The following is a 23,725-nucleotide window of genomic DNA, read 5'->3' as shown; positions in this document are numbered from 1 at the left end:
CCCTACTTCAAGGTCTTTCATAAGGCTGCAGTCAAGGTATGGGCCAGGATTTACCCAAAGACACAACTGGAGAAGGATCATTTCCAAGCTCACGTGATCATGTGCAGGATTTAGTTCTTTTCAGGGTATGACACTGAGGACCCCAGTTTCATGCTGGTTGTTGGCCAGGGCCCACCCTCAGTTCATTGCTGTGTGGGTTTCTTCAATATGGCATCTGGCTTCATCAAAGCCAGTCAATAGAGTCTTCTAGCAAGAAAGAATTTGTAATAGTTTATAACTTAATAATGTAAGTGACTTCCTTTATGCATTCTATTGGTTAGAAGTGAAGTTGCTGGGGGAGGGTATAGGTCAGTGGTAGAGTGCATGCTTAGCATGCGCAAGGTCCTGGGTTCAATCCCCAGTACTTCTGTTTAAAAAGAAATAAACCTAAAATTACTTCCCCCTATTAAGCAAAATTTTTAAAAGTAAACAAATTTTTAAAATTTTCATTAAGAAACAGTGAAACCAAAAAAAAAAAAAAAAAGTTAAGTTGCTAAGTCAGCCCACGCTCAAGGGAAGGGAATTACACAAGGGCATGAATACCAGGAATCAGGGGATCATGAGGGACATCTAAGTCCTTCTTCCACAGGATATGACCATTTACTTGAGCAACTGTATGCTGGAAAAAGAATACTCAGACATCTAGAAGACTAGCATACAAAGGGTCTGAGTTGACAATGATACCTAGAGACCTAAAGCATTACTGTGGTCCACACGTTAGAACAGGCATATATGGAGGTCAGGTAATAAATGGATTCCTGGCCAGAATCTGGCTTACAGTAGAACTATTGGGTCCACAGACTATCTGGTGGTCATTTTATGGATCCCTGAATTTATATAAGTATTTACATATTTTGGAGTTGGAGTTACTCCACATTGGGTCCGTGGCCTGTAGTGTAATAGCTTTCATAGTGGAAAAGATCAAGAAAGCTCTGAGATTACCCCTTGTCCTCTCAAGCTACAATAGTAAATTAAAAAAAAAAAAAAAAAAACTGTAACATCCCAGGGAGATGGCAGAGATTAGTGCCATCCTAAAGATCAAAAGGACGTAAGGTTGGTGGTCACTATTATGTCTCACTTCATTTGTCCTTTGTGAATTCCCTGGTGTTGTAAGGATTTTAGCTGTGGCTATAAGCTTTTCCATATTCATCATTTTTGTATGACCAGTGAAGGTAGAGGCCATAGGTAAAGTTATCCCCTGCCCCCTTTATTATACTCATATAGTATAAAAGAATTAGAATTGTCTAATATTGAGCAACGAAGATGCTAGGTGCCTCCCTTTCTCTAGCATGACTTTGATTTCAAGTAAGACATTCCTATGGCTAAAGGAAATCTCACATTTATTACATGTATCTGGTATTAAGATTTGAGCTGTGGCTAAAAGCCTTTGGACATGCATTATATATGGAGTCACAGTTTTTACAATATTCATAGTTTCCCTCTAGCATGAATTCTCTCACTTCAACCATCACCATATTGATAATATTTACAGTTGTTTTCCTACAGAGTGAATTATCTCACGTTGTGAAAGTTCTGCATTGTTTGGTAGTATCCACCAAGGCTCGCTGAACATACATATACCCCAGGACCCAGCAATCCTACTCATAAGTATATACACAAGAAAAATGAATAAAAGTACATCAAAATATAAGTATGTTCACAGGAGCATTGTTTATTATGACCCTAAGCTGTAAACAATGAAAAAGTCCATTAACAGTAAATTGGGTAAATTGTAATATAATCATATAATGGAATTTTATACAGAATGAAAATAAATAACCTTCTGTGACATGCACTAGTGATGAGTTTTAGAGACAGTGATGAATGAAACAAGTCATGTATGAAAGAATACATTGTAATTTAATTTATATAAAGGTTTATAATATGCAAAAACTAATTTATAATGTTAGAAGTTAGAACTGTGGCTAACTCTGAGGAGGTCACAACTAATTTTCTTCCATATTTGCAGTGAGAAACACAGTTCACACCTTTTTTTTAAAGCACTTCTGCTCACAGTGTGGTCCATGGCCCACTGCCAGACAGCCTACTGTTTGTTAGTGGGTCACAACAAAGTGTGTATGGAAATTGAAAATAAGCAATTTAAAATGTCTGTAGCAATTTGACAGAGAAGGTTATGTCTGGTGAATATAATAATAAAAAATTGAAGCTTGTATTTTTAATGACTTTTGTCATTTCATTTGTCTAGTAATTCTTCTTGTGTGTTTAAAGGCTAGCAGATAGTAGGTAAATATGTGGTATAGTACCTTAAATTGTTTAATATTATTACACTTACAAGCAATATCATGTATAGGGTTTACTATGACTTTAAAATTTTTACCAAAAAAGTCACATCTTTTACTGAATTCCCATAGTTTCTATCTTGTGAGTCTTCTGATGGACAATGAGGTTTGACTTACAACTGAAGAACTTCCCACATTCTTTACATTCATATGGTTTCTCTCCTGTGTGGGTTTTCTGATGGCGAATGAGGTTTGATTTCCTACTAAAGGCTTTCCCACACTGAGGACATCCGTTGGATTTCTCTCCTGTGTGTATTCTCTGATGAACAGTGAGGATTGCCTTCTGGCGGAAAGACTTCCCACATTCATTACAAATATAGGGTTTTTCCCCCGTGTGAATTCTTTGATGAAGAGTGAGGGTTGTCTTTTGGCAGAAGGACTTCCCACATTCATTGCAAATATACGGTTTCTCTCCTGTGTGAGTTCTCTGATGTACAGTGAGGGTTGTCTTCTGGATAAATGCCTTCCCACATTCATTGCACTGATACGGTTTCTCTCCTGTGTGTGTTCTCTGGTGATCAATGAGGTATGACTTCTTTCTAAAAGCACTTCCACACTGAGTACATTCATAGGCCTTCTCTCCTGTGTGTGTTTTATGATGTCTAGTGAGGGTTGCCTTCTGGCGGAAGGACTTCCCACAATCCATGCAAATGTAGGGTTTCCCCTCTATATGTGTTTTCTCATGAAGAGTGAGGGCCGTCTTTTGACGGAAGGCTTTTCCACATTGATTGCAAACATAAGGTTTCTCACCTGTGTGAATTCGCTGATGTTCAATGAGGTATGACTTCCTTCTAAAGCTATTACCACAGTAAGGACACTGAAAGGGTTTCTCTTCTGTTTGAGATCTCTGATGCATGATAAAAATGGACTTTCTACAGAGGAATTTCCCATATTTGTTGTATGCATGGGGCTTCTTCTCCGTAAGATTTTGTTGGTGGACATTGAGATTTGACTTTTCAATGAAGGCTATTCCATCTTTATTGTATTCAAAGGGTCTTTCTCCTCTGTGAGCTCTAGTATGTGTAAATAACATTCCTTTCATGAGGAAGGGTTTTCCACATTCATTATGTTCAAATGACTGCTCAGGAGTCTGAACCTTCTGATGTTGAATAAGCTCCTGTTTATCACTCAGGCTCCTTTCTGTTTGTCTACAGAGGTTAACTGCAGTATGAATTTTCTCATGCTTCTTATTAAGGAGTGTTTTCTCCCATCCATTACTCTCACCAAACTTCTCTCTTACAGGGCTTATATTTCTGATGACTAATTCTGAAATATTTTTAAAAACCTTTCCATCAGGTTTATATTCACGTAGTGTTGTTTTTGAAATAATACAATTCTTGCTGACAGTAAATGTTTTCCCCAAAATATTACTTCTCTCCTTCATTAGTCTTTTGTGGTTGAGGAATACAACTGATCTAGAATGCCTTTCTTGAAATTCTTTGAATTTCACTAAAACATCTTCAGCTTTCCCATCGTCTTCTAGAAAAAATAAAATTAATAATTCTAAGTCTTCACATAATGTTATGAGTTAGATACATATACAAGCAACCCATGAGGGGACTGTCTGTCTCACTATTAGAGTCTATACAAAGGCCAAAATAAATTACCTCCTGGAAGGAAAATGCATAGAACAGAAACAAACCCTGCTACACTGTTAAAATGAGGAAAAACTGGTATAAACATAAGCAAACAACACATGTTTTTGAAATGTTGTAGATGTAAGTTACACTGAGCAGGAATAGTAAACAGAAGGACAAGTCAGCAGAAGATAAAGGATGGTGAAAGTGTGATTGTTCTTGGAACGGGCAGGTTCCGAAATAATGAAGTGAGCCTATCAAGGGTAATAAACAGTAAGCAAGGAAAATGTTCAGGTGGAGATGAAAGCGTATATATTTATTCTCTAATTACTAAATAAGTGTCATAAAATTCTTCCATTTGTTTCTTCCTCACTTGTATTTAGCCCAACAATGGCAAATGAACTTTCTCAAGCATTCCTTTTCTAGTATGTGTAGATAGACACACAAGTCTGTAGTCTAGATCCTAACTCTCCACATTAACTATAAGTTTTTTCTCTTGAAAGTGAAGAATTGGGAAAACATAATTCCATTAGGAATTGTAAAATAAATCAGAGGACAAAGCATATGTGCAACACAAGCATAATCACTGTTGTATTCTGATTGCTGCTACTACAATTATTCTTCCAGAGATGGGAAATAACTAAATTCTCTTGACCATCAATCATAACTTTTCCTCCTTTCAATTTGCTGAACTACTTGTTCAGTTTTAGGGAAGGATGGGTTCAACTTTTCCTCCCAATGCAGTTGCTATTCCCTTCTGGGGCTGTGAAAGGCTGGATTCTTCAGTGTATGTGTGTGGCCCTGCTTGACCTTAAAAACTATTATTTTTCTTATAAATGTTTGGCTATATCTTACTATTGTAACTTTACTCACCTATATCTGGTGGAGCAACTTTAAAGATAGACTCACCTTACCCATGATTTGCATCTTATTTACAACAGCACTTTTATCCCATCAAATCACCCATCAAAAGGTAAACAGATAATACTGTATCCTGCATTTACAGTAGAATACAATGATATTTATACAATGGATACTATTCAGCAATAAAAAGGAAAAACCTACAGATACAGAGGGACAAAAGGGATAAAACACAAACATTTTTCTGATTTAAAGCTTTATGCAAAAGAGTACATACCATACAATTCCATTTATGTATAGTTCTAGGACATGCAAAACTCATCCGTATTAGTAATTGGAATTATATTGCCTTCCTGAGAACTTCAGCCACCTTCAGGGACATGCTACTGTCCAATTTATCCAAAAGCCTTCACATATTCTTTCTACCCTCCCATGTCTAATTTGTCTGAAATTTGAGTATAATTATAGTCTGGACCATCCATGTCAAGTAATCTTTCAACAACCTGCCATTTTAATATGAAGATTATATGTAAAATGCTCAATATGATAATAATGCCTTCCCAACTAAAACTCACACTCTTGGAAGTCAACATTTTATTGGCTATATTTTTTGAAATTTTGTAAGTACACATTAACACACTGTTATCTGAGGTGAAGGGATATGATGTTGGCATGTAAATCTAAAAAGAACTTACCATTAAATGATTTCTGAAAGGATGAGAAAGATATTTTCCTTGCATGCTACCATAGGCCATCAGTCAGGTAACTACTGAATATCTAGCCTCTGCTACAAGCTACAGTAGGGAAAGTAAAAGAGAGGATCTTATTTTGGGGGAATCATTAATCTGATGGGGAAAGAGGCCTCAGATAAAGCAATGTTGAATCAGGTATCAAATTATTAGATCATATCAGAGGATGGGTCTGTTCACATGTTACAGACACTAAATACAATGTGAATGCAGAAAAAAAGGAACTGCCATGCTCTGGAGTAGTTAAGGAACATTTCATGGAGGAAGTGAAACTTGATCTTTTAACTAAAGGATATGTAGTATTGTGGTAAAGAATATAATCTTGCCCAAAGAGAAGTCTGACATTTGCCTTTGACTTCTGGGAGGTAGTTGCTAAGTCTTTGGAATGTCATGCTTGACAGGAGTGTATTTATTTGCCTGGGAGCCAGAAAGTAACAATGTGATTGGAGGGGAGGATGTCTTTGAGTCATACTAATGATGTGATTTAGGGTGAGGGCTTTGGGTCAGCATATCAGCTCAACCTCTTAAGGGCTGGAAACTAAGATCAGCCACATGGGCAGTGAAGCATGCCCATGTGATGTAGCCCTAATATAAACTCTGGACACTAGACATGGGTGAAGCTTCCCTGGCTGGCAGTATTCTGTATGTACTGTCATATCAGGAAAGTAACGCTGTCCATGACTCCACAGAGAGAAGACAACTAGAAGCTCTGTGTTTGGTTCTTTCCTGGACTCTGCCCTATGTGCTTCTCCTCTTGGCTAATTTTAATCCGTATTCTTGTCTTATAACCATAACTGTGAGTATTATAGCTTTCAATACGTTTTATAAGTCCTTATAGCAAACTATTGACCCTAACAGTAATCTTTGGGACCCCTGAACTTGCAGTTGGTATCAGAGGTGAGGGTGGTCATGGGTGTGCTACTGCACTCTCATACTTTACAGCTGGCTAACTTTGCAAGTATCCCTGTGGGTGTATGGCAGCTGTCATATAATGAAAGGTCCAGTTGTGACAAATAAAATCAATTGTATGGAGTACATTTGGGAGACTAGAACAAATAGATATTAGCAAGAGTTCTCAGTTACACAGAGAAATACATGTGGAATGACCAGACAGGATATTATTCTCTCAGCCCTTGAAAAAGAAGGGATTTAACTTCCATATAGTAAGTGATATCTTTTTTGCATATTGACTGAAAGAAAATGGAAAGAACTGGGGAAAAACCATGGCAAATCTAAATAGTTACTGCAACAGTCCACACCTGAAATAATATGGCTCTCAGTTTGGAAGATGTCAGTGGCAAATGAGAATATGAGAGGATGTAAAGATATTTCATGGAGTGAAATAAAACAAAAATTGTGGAGAGACCATTTGAAAAATATAGCACAGATGGTGGAATCAACCTGATACTACAAGAAGCTGACTACAGGATCAAAAGTATATAGAAAAAAAGATAAAGATAATTATTATTATTTCTGAAATATCAGTAACCAAAAGGGTGAAAAAACTGATTGCTGTATTGCTGTAGGCAGATTAAAATATACCACAAGATCTCCAAGTGGGAGAAATGGACTAAACATGTCTATTTGAAAATCATTCACATAAAATAAGGGAATCACAATTTGAGAATGGATCAGATTGTTAGAGCTTAGAGGGCTTTTGTGAAGACAAGAACTGAGGATAAAGAAAGATCCTTCAAGGATACTGATGAGAGCCTACTGAAATAAAATCCATTTATTCAACAAATATTTATTTTTCCAGGCAATGTAGATAGAGGGAAGCAAAGCAACCAAGATGTAAAAGACACCCTGGGACACAGGATAAGTTTTTCACCCAAATCCAGGTACTCAGCTATCAGGAGTCTGAGCACTATGATATGAAACATGGAGACTTATTAGGAAGAAATTTATTGAAACGAAGTGCTACTGAAATTATCACTTTGGTCCAAGGCATATGGATTTTGAAATCTGACAGTAGGTCTCACAGTGACAATGGGATGTGAGACTGAGTGCAGGAAACAAGTATAAGGGTAAAGGAAGGAAAGATAATGAAAACTAAGAGAAAGATAAATATTAGCAATGAGTTCCTTTTTATATTTTGGTTAGATTTAAGATGCCTGTAAATAGACTATAACAAAAGAATAAAGATAGAGGGCTGAAATGTTAAAGAAAGAGATGAGAAACAAGAAGAAAGGCCTGTATCTGCAGTTTCCAAGAGACTCTTACTGTGGAGGTGTCCACAAAGTCAAAACTATTTTTGTTAATAATAACACTTCATTTGTATATTTAACTGTGTATTGCACAAATGGGGAAAAAGTGATAGTGGGTATCTCATGGAATTTTAATTTATGGAAGTGACACAGAAAGGCTAATAGTATTAAAAGAAAAAATTTTATTACTTGCATTTCCTGAGAGGAAGGGCCATTCCATGCCATGCAGGGCCACTTAGGGAAGCACCAGGTTTGGTCAGGAGGCAGAAAGAAACAAGTAGAAAGTCTAGGCCAGAGCCTTTATTTGGGCTTGCTTCCATGGGAAAGGCTAAGGCAGGGCAGAGGAAACAGCTTAGGAGTGGCTTGTTTGAATAGTGTTGACAGGTTGTGGGGGACAGGGATGATCTCCAGTTATCCGGTACCTGGCCCCAGGTGATTTAGGGCAGGGGAAATACTGGCTGTGATTTAGATAAAGGAGGTGGTTGAGGATATGGTCTAGGGATTGGTTGATTTGTATATGAAAGGTGGGCTCACCAACAAGTTGTTTACTATTTCTAGGAATTAGCTAGCTCTGGGAGGAGCGATCCCTCCTCAGCCAGTAAGACTCCCCAAAGATGTCAAAACATAAAATATAGAAAATTAAAAATATGATTAATACAGTGGATAAAATGCTGGCACATTAACGTAAATCAATATAAAATAGATAAACAACAAGTTTATACTGTATAGCACAAGGAAGTATATTCAATCTCTTGTAGTAATTTATGGTGAAAAAGAATATGAGAATGGATATTCAAAAGAATATTGAAAACGAATGTATGTATGTTAATGTATGATTGAAGCATTATGCTGTACATCAGAAATTGACACAACATTGTAAACTGACTATACTTCAATAAATATATATATATATATATATACACACAAAAAAAAGAAAAAAAAACTAATCCAGCCCCCCAAAAACCCCATAAATCAAAGCACTGGTACCAATCTGTAATAGTAATCACTGAATTTTGAACTACCACATACTCACAGGAAACAAGTTTCACTTCAGACTTTTTGATGGCGTATAAAAAATCATTCATTTTATTAGATTGCCACCTTTAAGTACACATATTTTCAATATTCTGTCTGATTATTAAAGAATTATGTATAAAGCACTTCTGTTACATACCACAGTACAGTTGATCCTTAAACAACACAGGGAGTGAGGGGCGCCAACCCTCTGCACAGTTAAAAATCTGCATGTAACTTACAGTTAGCCCTCAGTTTCTCCATATCCAAGGTTCCACATCCATGGATTCAACCAACCGTGGATTGTGTAGTACCACAATAATTACTATTGTAAAAAAATTTGCATACAAGTGGACCTGCACAATTCAAATGTGTGTTGTTCAAGGGCCAATTGTATAATGTATTTTGTGAGGAAAAGTGCTGGTGTAATTATTTGAGTTGAGAACGGAATATCTACTTTTTGTGGAACAGCTGTTTTACTTAAAAATATGCTATTATTCAGATGTGGCTATCTGGTAGATATTTTTATGAACAACATAAACCTGTGAATTCAAAGAAAACATCTGCCAATACTTGTTACCGAGGATAAATTTCAGGCTGTCAACTATAAGTCATTATGTTGGAAAGCTTGTATTTGCTACTGTGAGCTTGTCAACTTCCCAATACTTAACGACTTTTATGATGAGTTTACTGGTGATGCTAACAAATGTGGGTTTGGGGTTTTTAGAAAGTATTGTATATGGAAATGTGTCAAAATTTGGAAGACCTGTGTACACCAGAGAACTGTTACTTTCAGCAATAACTGTTGTTATTATATGGCCAATACATAATAATACCAAAAAATACATGGGTAAAATATTTAAATAGACCATTGGATTTTATGTAATAGTGGACAGAAGTTCATTGTCATGATTTCAGATTTTATATTGCAACCAACTGCTTAGGAACAACCAATTGTCGAACTGCAGCTATCTGTTTCGGAACTACCAATTGTTCAATCTGGGTGTAGTACTTAATGAAGAATAGCCATAATGATCTAAAAAGGCTTTTAAAATATTTCTCTTTCAAACTACATATATGTGTGAAGGAAGAGTTTCTTTATATATTTCAATTAAAACAACATATTGCAACAACAGATTAAATGTAGAATCATGTAAAAATCAGATGTCTTCTATCAAGCAAGACATTAATAAATTTCAATCATGTATCAATGTCCCTTTTCTCATTTTTTTCTTTTGGAAAATAGTTTTTTTGATAAAATATGATTTTTATGTCAACATGTAATGAGTTTATTATTTTTATATTGTTCTTTTTAGAGGAAATAAATGGATATTTTTAAAATTTCTGTTTAAGAAATTTTAAGAGTATTAATAAGTCCTGAGACTAAAAAGTTTGAGAACTGCTGATCTAGACATTCAGATTCTGGTAATGGCAAAGAAGTTGGTATCAAAATAACCTTCCAGCTGATAACAATGATAACTATGGACCAATTATAAAGTGGTTTGAAGGCACTAATGAATGATCAAAAGCAGGCAGAAACTGTAATGAATAAACCTTTGAAAGAAAGAAACCAAACTGCAGTGAGATCTACATTAATCGAGGTTTTCCACTGTGTGCCCTGGTAGTTCATGCAGCACAAGGAGACAGATCTCAAGGAGAAAGCAGGAGTCATCCTGCACGGAAGAATCAGAGACAGAGTTCAGGGATACCAGACTGCTGTAAATTCAGGAAAAATCCAAGAATGAAGGAAGCATAGAAGAGCCCTGATGTTAGCATAAACCCCTGCTCAAAACCTTGGCTTACTACATTTTTGCAGGGTAAGACTGCAAGGAGCACAAAGGGAAAAGAAAGCTGGAACACTGAAAGAACTGAGCAAAGATTTCAGCAACTACTTAGCTCTGGAAAAACAGTTTTAAATTCCAGTCCTGTGCCACGTTAGAAGAACCTGGTTAAAACTTTGGTCTTCCTGTTGTAAACCCTAGAATGGCCATGTATTAGGAGTAAAGGCTGCATCCCAAGGCTTAGAGCAACTCCATAAAACTTAAGGCAAAGCTGAGAACGAAGCAGAAATAATCTAAACAACTTAAAAGCAACCTGACAAAGGAACCGACATGACCCTCAGTAACTTAACCACCTACACTAGATTAAAACTCAGCAAACTTCAGAGGAAGAAAAATGATCCAGCATCTTGACAAATACTATATTAAATCTTCCTGAGAAGAAACAGGAAAATGTAACCAATAAGGAAGATAAAAACTAGTCAACAGAAACAGACTGATACATGTCCCCTATGTTGAAATTAGAAGATAAGAAATTTACAATAACGATGATAAATAGGTTTACAAATCTACAAGAAAAGGTGGAAATATGGGTGAAGGGACAGAGTATTCAGGAAAGATAAGGAAATGCAAACCAAAAAAGCCCAGTTTATGAAATATAAAATGCACTGGATAGGTTTAACAGCAAATGAACATAAGGGAATAAAAACCAATAAACTGGAAGTCAGGTTAACAGAAATTACCCCAACTAAAAGAATTGAAAATCCTTAGTGAACTAGAGGATAGGATTTAAAATATAACTGAGAGTAGAGAAAAAAATAACTGTAGAAGTATAGACCAAAATTTCCCCAAATTTGAGCTAATACAAGTACCGTGTGAACTTGTTAAATTAACGGTTTTTGTTTTAGATTCTTTAGGATTTACTATGTACATAGTCATGTCACCTACAAATGAAGATAGTTCTCTTTCTAATCTGTAGCCTTTTAACTTCTTTTTCTTGCCTTATTGTTCTGGCTTGTGTCCTGTGCAGTGATAAACAGAAGTGGTGATGGGGGCATCCTTTCTTTGTTTTTGATCTTAGAGTAAAAAGCATTCAGGTTTTCACCATTGAAGGTGATGGTAGCTGTAAGTTATTCAAAGATACTCTTTTTGAATTTGAGGGAAATTCCCTGGATTGCTAATAAACAGATTTATCATAGACATTGAATTTAATTATTTTCCCATTTACTGAGATGATTATGTGTTTTTTCCCTCATACTTTAAGTAGTAGCTTACATCCTTGATTTTAGACACCTTTTCACAGTAAATTATATAGATTGACTTTTGAATACCAAATCAACCTTGCTTTCCTGGGATAAACTCTTTTCGGTCATGAGGTATCATCCTTTCAAAATACTGCTAGATTTAGTTTTGTAATATTTTATGAAGGATTTTATACCTAGCTTCATGAAGGATTTTAGTGTGTAGTTTTCTGTTCTCATAGTGCCTTTGATTGTGGATAATGCTGGTCTTAGGAGTTGGGACGTGTTCTCTCCTACTGTATTGGTTGGCATAAAATTGTATGTTCTCTAATTGTCCTTTTAATGTCTGTGGAATTTGTAGTGATGGAGCCTCTTTTTAATTTTTTATATTGGTGAAATTTGTGTCTTCCATTTTTGAAATTAGTATATATAGCTATAGTTTATTAATTTTATTATTTTAATACATCAGCGTTTGGCTTCACTCATTTTCTCTATTTTTCCTGTTATGTATTACACAGATTTCTGCTTTAGTCTTAATTTTTTCCTTTTACAAACTTTTGAGTTTAATTCACCTTCCTTTTTCGAGTTATTTAGGGTGACAGCTTAGATCATTGTTTTAGACCCTGATTTAAAGGGATAAAATTTAATGGTGCTTTAGTTGCATTCCACACATTTTGATATGTTGTCTTAAGTAACATTCAGTTCAAAATATCTTCCAATTTACCTTAGGATTTTTGCCTTGATTCATGGATTATTTGGAAATGTGATGAATTTCCAAATATTTGGGTAATTTAGAGATATGTTTTTGATTTCTAAGTTAATTCTACTGTGGTCAGAGACCATACGCTATGATTTCAGTTCTTCTTAATTTGTTGATGCTTGTTTTATGGCCCAGTAAATAGGGTCTATCATGGTGAATGTTTCATGTAAAATATTCTATAAAGATGAACTAGATAAAATTCATTGTGTTTTCAAGCCTTCCATAGTCCTACTGATTTTCTTTCCCTTTGTTCTCTCCATTTCTGAGGGAGAAGTATTTATATCTTAAGCTATAATTATATTGCTCCTTTCAGGTCTATCAGCTTTGCTTCATGTACTTCATGCATTCTCAGTAGGGGTGATACTGCTCCTAAGGGAGCAAAATTGGTTCCAGGGAAAATGAAAAAAGAAAACCTTAGATATTACAATGGTTTGTGGCCCTCCAAAGGGCAACAGACTATAAATAGATAATGGTATTAAAATTTCACAGAGGGGAGGCAGTTAGAAAAAAAAAATATCTAAAAAGATTCTTTAGGGCAGTGAAAATGATAAAAAGCTTCTTGAAAAACACTGAAGTATTTTGAAGCTGGCAGAATTGTCATGACTTCTGATGATCTGTCCCTATTTATCACTATAATATTCCACGCTCTGAAATCTACTTTCATATATAGCCACTCGCATTTTCTTCTTAGTGTTTGCATGTGTAATAGGGTCAGATTCCATTTCTGATGTCTTACTGCTAACAACTTCCTAGACCCACTCCCTTTTTCCCCACTCTTGCCCCATACCTGGGCAAGCCTGTAAGAAAACTTAGGATGCTGGCTCTGTTGGTGCTGGCAGGAAGTTTAAACCATGCAAGCCTTAGCTCACATACAGAACCCCAACCTGACCCATCCCCTAACCACAATAACCACCAAAGCCTGACACCCATCCTTGCTCTCTCAAGCCATTTTAGGACTAGCTTGGGAATCTTCCCTGCTCTCCCTAGGAAAGCCTCGTTATGTCAAATTTCAGTCTGGACATCTGAACCAAATTTTGGGTGAGTAGGGAGGGTTGGTATCACCCTCACATTGCAACCACCAGACAGCATGGTACACATTTTTTCATCTGTTTATATTTCATCTACCTGTGTTTTTACATTTTAATATACAGCACATAGTTCGGTCTTTCTTGTCATTTCAGATACTGAACAGTCATCTTTAGAAGTTTCATTTGGTTCTTATTTATTTCAGTATTTGTTATCTTGCCTCATTATGTTAATTTTTGCTTTACATCCTTGATGATAATGAAGCCATTTACAATGGCTGTTTCAACATCCTTGTCTGCAAATTCCATTACCTCTACCTTTTAAAGTTTTTTTTAATTGAAGTATATTCAATGTGTTCAATTTTAGGTTTGTTATTATTGACTGAGTTTTTTCCCCCATTGAATGATTTTTTTCCTGTTTACAGGTCATATTTTCCTGCTTCTTCATAATGTTTAATAATTCTTAATTGAACATCACACACTATCAGTGTTGTTGAGTTTAAGATAATGGTCGTATTTTCATAAAGAGTTTGGCAGCCTTTTTCTGGCATTCTGTGGCAGCCACCAAGTTACACCACTAGGATCTCTCTTCAAAATAGAACTTACCAGTCATGTGCAAGAACTGTAGTTACCTGGCAACCTCTAATTTTTACCATCTTCAGGAAGCTCTTCAGATTTTGAACCAAACCAGGCCTCCCCAGGGAGTTCCCACCCAATGACTGAACACTGAGGGTGGCCATTTCTGTCCATGGGGACTCTTCTGATGGACAGTTTTTGCTTCAGACCAGTTAGGCTGGTTGACACTTTGTCAGATCTGCATATTGGTCTAAGGCTCTCCCTGCCCAGTCCTGTTAGCTTCTCGCCCTTTCCTTCCACAGGGGTCATATCTGTATCATGGTCTGATGGCTGTGTATTTCTGATCTCACTTTTTCCTTTTATCTTTCATAGATGTCACCTCTAATAAATCTATGACACTCCCAACTCCATCTCAGCATCTCCTTGGAGGACCCAACAGACACACAGCAATTACTTTTGGATTGGTTAAATCCTTCTGATGCTTTTATTTAAGCTCTTTTAAGGCAAATCTTGCAGTCTCTGATCGATGGCTAATCTAGCCTCATTTACTAGGTGTGACCTTTCTAGGGAATCTCTCTAATGTCCTATGTATTAACAAGTTCTCTCCACTCTGGCTGGAGGGAAATAAAATGATTCCTGGTGCAGTAGGCTATGGGAATTGTTTGTCTCACAACACCGTGGTAATTGTATTTTTCTTAGAACGTGTCCTTGCCTGGTCTCATAAGGATTTCAACACCTACAAACAGTGCAGATGTGTATTTAGCCAAAGACTCAAGGGGAACCTTTTCCAGATTTGGGGAACTCTTTCCCTGCATAGCTCCCTCTTTTGGGGAAGTGTGTCCTGCAAATTCTAGCCACCTCAGTCTCCTTGAATGCCAGTGTTGGTCCCCTTAAGTCAATAAAATTGCCAAGTGTTTTTTGGATTCCTCTTTCTGCACTGCAGTTTGGAAGTTGCCTTCAGATGAAAGCCTGGAATGAGGTAGGGTGCATCTCATTTGTTTTTCTTCTCTCGGGAATCCAGGCCTGTGCTGCCTGTTGTTCAACATCTGGAAATAATCTTGTCCAGTTTTCTAGTTGTTTCCTGTAGAAGTATAATTCTAGACTCTGTTACTTCCTAAGGGTTGGAAGCACTAGTCTTGAATTATAAAAATGCAGACCCAAATGGCTTAATAATGATTTTCATCAAACATTTAAGGAAGCAATAATACCAATCTTGCACTAATTCACTAATTCCATAAGAAAACAGATAAAGAGAAATCACCCCTAGTTTGATATGGCTGACACAATTCTGGATACAGAAACTTCTCAGTGACATTACAAGAAAACTATGGACCACTATCCTTGGTAAAATCATGCATTAAAGCTTACTAAAATACTAGCAAACCAATTTCAGCAATCTCTAAGAAGGATAATGCATCTTGTCCAACTGGAGTTCATCCTAGGAGCCCAAGGTTGGTTTAAAATTCAAGTTAACCAATGTAATACATACAGAACAGATTAAAGAAGAAACATCATACAATCATCTCAACAGATGTAGAAAAAATATTTGTTAAAATAAATATCCATCTCATAATTAAAACTGTCAGAAAACTAGGAAAAGAAGAGAACTTCCAGAATCTAATAAAGAGCACTTATGAAAAACTTACAGTTAATATTAAGCTTAGGAGTGGATTATTAAATGGCTTCCTTCTAAATTTAGTGAACTGCTAAGAATGCTCAGGCTTACTATTTCTATTCAACATTGTACTGTAGGTCCTAGTCAGTACCACAGGGTAAGAAAAAGAAATGAAAGCAATAAAGTATGCAAATGTAAAAGTGAAATATCTCATTTAAAGAAGGCATGTTTTATATGTAGGAAATCTAAAGGAATATACCAAAACAAAGAACAACAGCAACAACAATAAAACTTAATAAATCAGTAATGCAAAGTCAGTATCTAGAAGTCAGTTGTGGCTACATATATTAACAAGCTGGACAAAGAAAATTTAAAAATCCTACTATCTACAATAGCACCAAAAATATGAAAAGCTTAGAGATAAACTTAATAATAAATGGATAAGACCTTTATACTAAAATAATAAAACACTGTTTACAGGAATTAAAGGAGGTAACTAAAATTTTAAGATATAGTACAGCCATGGACTGGGAGACTCAATATTGCTACGATGTTAGTTCTCACCAATAAAAATCCCAGCACTCTATTTAAAGAAACAATAAGTTTATTCTAAAATGTATTTGAAAAAGAAAATGATCTGGAATAGCCAAAACAATTTTTTAAAAAGAAGAAAGTTAAAAGGACTTACTCTGACATCAAGACTTTATTATACAGCTACAATAATCAAAGGCCAGGTGGTACAAGCACTAGGACTTAAAATATATGAAAGGAAAGAATACTCTAGAAATAAACTGACACAAATACAATCAGATAATTTTTGATAAGATCATCAGAGCAATTTAATTCAATTCCACGAATGATGGGAGATATTGATATCTATATGTAAGAAGATAGACCATCAGCCCTTACCTCATATTATAAACAAAACTTAACATGAGATGGGTCACAGAACTAATTTAAAAAAAGAAAGCAAAATATACATATCATTTTTAGAAGAAAATACAGGGAACTATCTTCACAACCTAGGAGAAGGCAAATATTTGAGAGGTCAAAGAAACAATGATAAAAAAAAAATTATAAACTGGACTTAAGTTAAAAACTTGTGCTTATTAAAAGACACCATTAAAGTGAATCATCAAGCTACAGACTAGAGGAAATATTTGCAATACCCACATCAAACAAAAGAATTCTCTTCAGAATACGTAAAGAATTCCCATTATTCAAGGAAAAAAAATCCATTTATAAAGGGTAAAACATTTGAACAGACACCCCTGAAGAAGATATAAAAAGCACCTGAAAAAGTTCTCAATATAATTAGTCATAAGAGAAATCTAAATTAAAACTGCAAAGATAAGACTACCATTCTTCAGAATGCTACTTTGGAATGACCAAAATGAAACTACTGATAACACCAAACGTAGAGGAGAATGTGGGGCAATCACATTTCTCATACATTGTTGGTAAAAGTTTAAAATGGTATGGTAACTTTTAAAAACTGGCAGCTTCTTAAAAAGTGAAACAAACCTGCCTTATGAATGAGCAACACCAACTGCTAGGTGTTTACTGAAGAGAAATAAAAATAAACCTCCACAAAAAGATTGTTACAAGAATGTTCACAGTAGCTTTATTCATAGTAGCCCCAAAGTGGAACATTTCAAATGTCTATCACAGGAGATATGTACACAAACTAGTGTATTCATACAATTGAATACTATTCTACAATTAAAATAAACTATTTAAGTATGCAAAAACATGTATAAATCTGTGAGACATTAAGCTGAGTAAAAGAAAGATGTGAAAAAGGTCCAGAATGGATAAAACTAATCTATGCTGGTAGAAATCACAGCAGTGATTGCCTTAGTGAGAGGGGCTGACTTGGAAGAGGCCTGATGGAACTTAATGGGTTAATGGAAGTGTCCTTCATCTTGATTAGTGTGAGAGATACACGGGCTTATATTTCTGCCAGAAATCAAAGAACTTTACACTCAAGATCTCTATGTACATTTATTTACAAAGCACAGAGTGGATTCTTGGTAAAGTAATAGCGGCCAATTGCTCTACAGGCACAAGGGCCCACAAGGAGAGGATTTACATGGGGAGTGTTATTCAAAACTAAAATTCAGATTTTACAGGCATGGAAGTCAGTCATGTATAGGCCCTTCAAAGATCTCAGGCCTTTAAAAATAAATCCTTAATAAGATGGCTACTATCAGAAAAAAAAAAAGACAAAAAGAAAATAAGATGTGGAGAAATTGGAACCCTTGTGCATTGTTGGTGAGAAATGTAAAATGGTGCAGCCACTATGGAAAACAGTATAGCAGTTCCTCAAAATATTAAACATAGAATTAATGTGTGATCCAGCAATTCTACTTTTGCATGTATACCCAAAGAACTAAAAGCAATGACTCAAATAGATATTTGTATACCCATGTTCACAGTAGCATCATTCATAGTAGCCAAAAGATGGAAGCAACCAAAGTGTCCATTGTCAGATGAATGGACAAGCAAGAGGTGGCACATATATATAGTATATATAATGGAATATTATTCAGCCCTCAAAAGGAAGAAAATCCTGATACATACTACAGCTGGGTGAAACTGGAGGGCATTACACTGAGTGAAATAAACTAGTCAGAAAAAAGGACAAACACCATATGATTCCACTTACATGAAGTACCTACCAGTAGTCAAATTCATAGAGACAAAGCAGAATGGCGGGTGAGGTATAGCTCAAGTGGCAGAGTGCATGCTTAGCACGCACAAAGTCCTGGGTTCAATCCCCAGTACCTCCTCCAAAAAATAAATAAATAAACCTAATTACCTTCCCTCCAAAAAAAAAGAGACAAAGTAGAATGTTGGTTGTCAGAGGCCATTACTGTTTAATGGGCATAGAGTTTTAGTTCCGCCAGATGAAGGGTTCATTAGTTGAATGGTGGTGACAGTAGCACAACAATGTAAAAGTACTTAATGCCATGGAACTATATGCTTAAAACGGTTAAGATGGTAAACTTTATGTGTATTTTACCTCAATTAAAAAAAAAGATCTCTAAAAACATTCAAAGGCGTTAACTACCTAAGTCCACTGGACTTTATCTATACAGACTCACCTGGGTAACTATGACTTGGAAAAATTCTCCCTGTTGTCCATAGTTCTTTTCCTTGTTCCAACTTGCGGATCATATCGGGCTTAGTCATGTGAAAGCCTGAAAATAAAAAATAAGACTCGGTGTAAGCTGTCAGGTTTCAAAACTATTGAATTTTTAAAATTTATTTTTATTTTTTATTTTTGGTATATATATATATTTTTATTGAAGTATAGTCAATTTACAATGTTTTGTCAATTTCTGGTGTACAGCACAATGCTTCAGTCATACATGAACATACATATCAAAACTATCGAAGAGAAAGATACAGCCTCAAGGTGGCAGACAAGGTACACAAGAACGTCTTACCAAAGTTAGGCAAGTGAGAACATCACTGCGCTTTCTACTAACAAAAAGGGATTCATCCCCTCTGATCTTTGAAATTCAAAGTTCCACATGTTTCAGAATTTCTTGAAAGGAGATGCATAACATTGAAGGATTCAAGGAATTTTGCTTACCCACAGAGACGAAGTGACAATAGTTTTCCAACATGACATCCCTGTAGAGGGCCTTCTGAGCAGAGTCCAGTTGCTGCCACTCCTCCTGGGTGAAGTCCACAGTCACATCCTTGAATGACACTGATCCCTGTAAGGGCACACTCTAGTTCATCCTAAAGTAATTGGAATGAGTGAGAACTAGGCATTGGAGACCATGTTTAGTGGTCAGAATAGTTTTTTACTTTGTGTTTTGTATTGCAGAAAACTTTCTCTGAAAATATATTCATCTATATTTACTTATTATCTCATGCTAAAAATATATGAGCTCATACTATCTGCCTTGAATGTGGTTGGCTGCTTGGTGCACCAAAATGATTAAAACCCTGACCTTGCATTTAAGAAGTTACAAGCTAAAAGAGAGGCATAATGTAAATACATACACTCAATAGATATTACAGAAGCAATGACAGAATTATGTACATGGGAATATTCTACAAAGTAAAGAAAATTTCATTTTGTATTCCAAGACTTCATTGAGGACATAAAAAATTTGTACTCACAATGAATTTGTTTTATAGGACTACATGACACTGGCTTTTAAAATTCAAGGGGAGAGTAAAACCACTTAGCAAATTCAGGAAATAGCAAAAGGTACAGTGTATTAGGAAAGAGTCTTTGAGCTGTAAGAAGAAAAAGGTATATGGAGGTAGGCAGTGGGCATATTTATGTAACAATACTGGATTTTTTTTTCCCCACAGAGCAGTGGTCTTAAAAATGTCCTGAGCACATTTCCAACACATTGCATTTATTTGTAAATCATCAATCGGCATTAATGGCATCCACTTTGTTAATGATCACCATTTTCAAATGTAAACTATTAGTATTTTCCTTCTTTTCAGTACATTCCATTGTAATGCATACCCCACTTTGGGTCTGCTGCTTTATGGAGTATAAATAACAAGAAGAAATGTTAAATCAGCACATGTTATGGGACAAAATTTGTACTTTAGAGGTAATACTCCTGAACACTAGAGAAGGCCTGAGGTGTGTTAGGTGGGAAAGACAACTGAGTAACCCCTGTTAGAGATGTGTCCTAGATTAAGGTCATATTAGTGGTCTAGACAGGGGACAACTGGTTGCTACATGATGAGTTTCATAAATTGGTTGTAGAGTGGAAGAAAGAAAGGCAGAGCTCATCTGCCTAGCAAGTGGGTAGGTGCTTAGACTGAAAAATGGAAATAGGAAACAGAAGGAAGAATAACTGGATGAAAGGAGATAATGAGGTAAACATTGGACATGTACTTGAAGTGTCTATGGAACAGACAGGTGGTGATTGATGTTGGAGATTAGATATATGGTTCTGATGCCCTGGACAGAGGTCTAGGATGGAGAGAGGTTATCTCAGAGTCATGAGAATCAGATCAGTATAAACTCTGTAGTGAATGTGACTGTGCACAGAGAAAAACAGACAGGGAAGAGAAGCAGTTAGCATCTGTGGAAAATTGGTCAAGACTGGTAGATGAAGAGGAGTTTTATGAGAAAGATAAGAAAACCAGACAGAGTACCACCTTGGATTCAAGAATAGAACATGCTCAAGAATGGATTAGCATAAGCGTCTCCGTCTCCTGCACCCACATACAAAAATTAGAAGAAACTAAAAAGATAAGAATAAATCTATAGCGCCACATTGGAGAGGTTTCCACTGGCAGGGCACAGTTTGTAGGAATTGCTGGCAGACATGCATAAAACATAAGGACCAGAGAGGAATGTAAAATCTCAGTTTTCTGTACAAGTCTGCAAGCAAATCTCTGTTCTAAAAACCTCACAAAACAGGAAGTCTAATCACAAAATAACAATGTGATCTACCCATTCTGCTTCCCACCTGATCACTACAAAACCTTGGTCACTGGAGATGATCAAGGTTTTTCGATGTCTGCTTCTTGACTCACAATTTAGATCTCCAATCAGTGTCTAGACAAGATAGATTCATTCAAGTATTATATTCCCACTTAAATCAAGATAATACATTTCTGTTCCAGAAGTATTTTTTTTTAAGACGACTGAGGAACGAGATGGTGAATGATAAACGCAATCAATATGTGAACATTGGCTACATCTAGAAGGTGCACTTGGGGAAGGCTTATGTTTATATGGTTGGAATAAGAGAAACTGGGAACAGGGCTGCAACTAGGAGGAGGCAGGTGAGGCACCTACGGTACAAAATTTAGGGATGGGCAGCCCTGACAGTACTCAAATTTTGTACCTAGGCCACTTGCTTGCTCTACTGGAGACCAGTATTCTATCCATGTCTGCCAGCAGTTCCTACAAACTGTGGCCTGCCAGTGAAAACCTTGCTGGAAGCAAGTTCCAATATCCAGAAAATTTAAGGCTAGGGAAGCAAATGTTCGTGTAACCTAAAACCAAGTTATTTCAGTAAGAAAGGAAGTATCATCTCACCTGAGGCATGGCTTTAAGAATTTGCCTTCTCTTTTGAGCTCTCCTTTTGGACAAGGGAAGAGTCCTGAGAAGGGAGAGATGGGAGGATATAGAGCCTTGTGAAACCATATTTGACGTAGATCTCCCAGAATAACTCAGTGTCTGTGTTAAATCTGTGTCAACTGTCACAGTTTCAGCACTTGCCTACTCTGTGGACCCCACACAAATTCAGGATGGAGATTAGTGAGAAAATAAACAAATCCTGCTCCCTTACCAATGCCAGAAACCTGGTTTCGTGGTCAGGTAGATATCTGTTGTAACTTGGAGAGAGGGAACACTGTGTTTTCCCCCTCTGTAGCTGTACCTTCCATCTCCCATGGAAGACAGATTTATCATACATTTCCAAATCATTCTTCATGGATTTTCTGTGAATTTATACTGTCACCAGCAGTGCATGACAATACATCTCTCCATCCTATGAATGCAGTTGACAATAACTTCAATTTCTGCCTACCAGATATATAGTATAGTTCTAATTTACACATTTCTTACTATGAGTATAAGCTCCTTTAATTTCTTTTCTGTGATATCTTAGAGTATGTCTATTTTTCTCATGTTTATTTTGTAATTGGGTGACATTAGCTTTTATTTTAATTAAATAAATTAACCCTTTAAGTTGCAAACAGTTTTTCTCATTCATATATCAGTGTTGAAAGTGCTAGTTGTGAGTAAAAATTGTTTGCTTTTTCCTGCATACTACCCATGGAACGCTACTCATTTCAGCGTATTGGTTTTAGTTCATGTAATGTTTCCCTGTGATGAATCCCACCATCTGGGAATTATGAGATCTTATCTATTCCTTTCCAATACTCATACCTCTATTTCATATGCTAAACTGCTATTGAGTTACAATTTTGGAGGCAGGCTTAATGACCACTATTCAGAAAATCAAATCTTACATACCCAACTAGCGGTCATAAAGTTTCTCAATCACAAAACCATCACAAATCGTAACAGTAGGTTACAAACACGCAGAATTACATTCAATCACTTCCTTCAGAAAAGCACCATCCCGCGGCACCCACATGCCATTCACAATCTCAGACAGCACATTTCATAATTTCATGCAAAGTCACAAAAACCACAGCACAAACCATTTAGCTTCTCTATCGTCACCTGCGGTGTCAAACACGATTCACATACAATCTGAAGAGCGACAGAGGCAGAGGAATCCCCACGCAGCAACAAGACTCCGTCCACTTTCACACACAACCAGCCGCAGCATCCCAGAGAGTAGGATGCACCCAAAATGCAGCAGGTTGGGCACAGGAGGCCGTCTCCATTTGGTACACACACACACACAACACCCGCTGTGTGAGGCCCCGCTCCTGGCAGTGTAGCTTCCTCGGGGTCAAAACAGACAAAATCCCCCCTAGCAAAACTCGCACCAGGTCACAGTCGTTTATCACCCTCAGGGTCACGCCCACGGACCACGCCCGAGGCCCCGCTCGCACAGATCTGTCTGGTTACTACGGGCCCGGTTCCAGTTCCCTCCTCAGAATTACCAGGCCCACTCGGACTCTCGGCTTCCTCCCCGGACTTCCCACCGGGTCCCGCTTCTCTAGTCTGCCCTCCAGGGCTAGAGATCCCACTTCCCGCTTCCTGGTCAAAGCCCCTAGGACCTACGAACCTCACCCCGAGCCGAGGCTCAGTCGACTGCGCCTGCGCACTCCCGCGTGGCTGGCGCTCCCAGGAGTCCACGGGGCGGCGGGTTAGGAGCCGCGCGGTCCCAGCTGCGGGCGGTCGGGTTTGCTCGTGTCAGCGTCCGCGCTTTTCCGGTTTTGACTGCGTTTCTCACAGGCCCTGGGGACTAATGAACTTCGGCTTCTGGTTCATTTTCCGCTAGCATTGAGATCACAGTTTTCCGTGTGGTGAGTTGAGCTATCCGGGTCTGGGTGCGGAAGGAG

The 23,725-nt window shown here is 37.0% G+C and overlaps 3 protein-coding genes across 17 annotated transcripts in view; 1 reads left to right on the top strand and 2 right to left on the bottom strand.

Annotated features, from left to right (window-relative positions):
- LOC116666048 (translation initiation factor IF-2-like) overlaps window positions 1-23,725 on the bottom strand; it is a 407,644-nt gene that overhangs the window by 71,639 nt on the left and 312,280 nt on the right. The gene's annotated exons all lie outside the window — the stretch shown is intronic.
- ZNF529 (zinc finger protein 529) overlaps window positions 1-23,725 on the top strand; it is a 94,603-nt gene that overhangs the window by 18,984 nt on the left and 51,894 nt on the right. For 2 of the 9 annotated variants that reach the window (XM_032487992.1, XM_032487988.1), the window contains exon 1: window positions 23,560-23,689. The exons of 6 other annotated variants lie outside the window; for them this stretch is intronic. The gene's annotated coding sequence lies outside the window, so the exon portion shown is untranslated. Of the gene's footprint in view, window positions 1-23,550; window positions 23,690-23,725 lie in introns of those variants that run through there. One more of the 9 variants, XM_032487989.1, reaches the window with a different exon arrangement.
- ZNF382 (zinc finger protein 382) lies at window positions 1,692-23,587 on the bottom strand. 7 transcript variants are annotated; one of them, XM_032488017.1, is made up of 5 exons: window positions 23,454-23,587; window positions 21,780-21,843; window positions 19,344-19,470; window positions 18,850-18,945; window positions 1,692-3,818 (listed from the first exon to the last, which is right to left on the bottom strand). In XM_032488017.1, the coding sequence occupies exons 2-5, from the start codon at window positions 21,786-21,788 to the stop codon at window positions 2,395-2,397; spliced, it is 1,656 nt and encodes a 551-aa protein (XP_032343908.1). In that variant the 5' UTR covers window positions 21,789-21,843; window positions 23,454-23,587; the 3' UTR covers window positions 1,692-2,394. The 7 variants fall into 7 exon arrangements, with proteins under 7 accessions (XP_032343908.1, XP_032343909.1, XP_032343910.1 ...); XM_032488018.1 differs by having other exon boundaries at window positions 23,449-23,586; XM_032488019.1 differs by lacking the exon at window positions 23,454-23,587 and adding an exon at window positions 23,324-23,448.

This window comes from Camelus ferus, chromosome 9, assembly GCF_009834535.1.
Source record: "Camelus ferus isolate YT-003-E chromosome 9, BCGSAC_Cfer_1.0, whole genome shotgun sequence".
NCBI classification, from domain to species: domain Eukaryota; kingdom Metazoa; phylum Chordata; class Mammalia; order Artiodactyla; family Camelidae; genus Camelus; species Camelus ferus.
The sequence above is the reverse complement of the archived record's forward strand: the minus strand, read 5'-3'. Positions and strand labels throughout refer to the sequence as shown.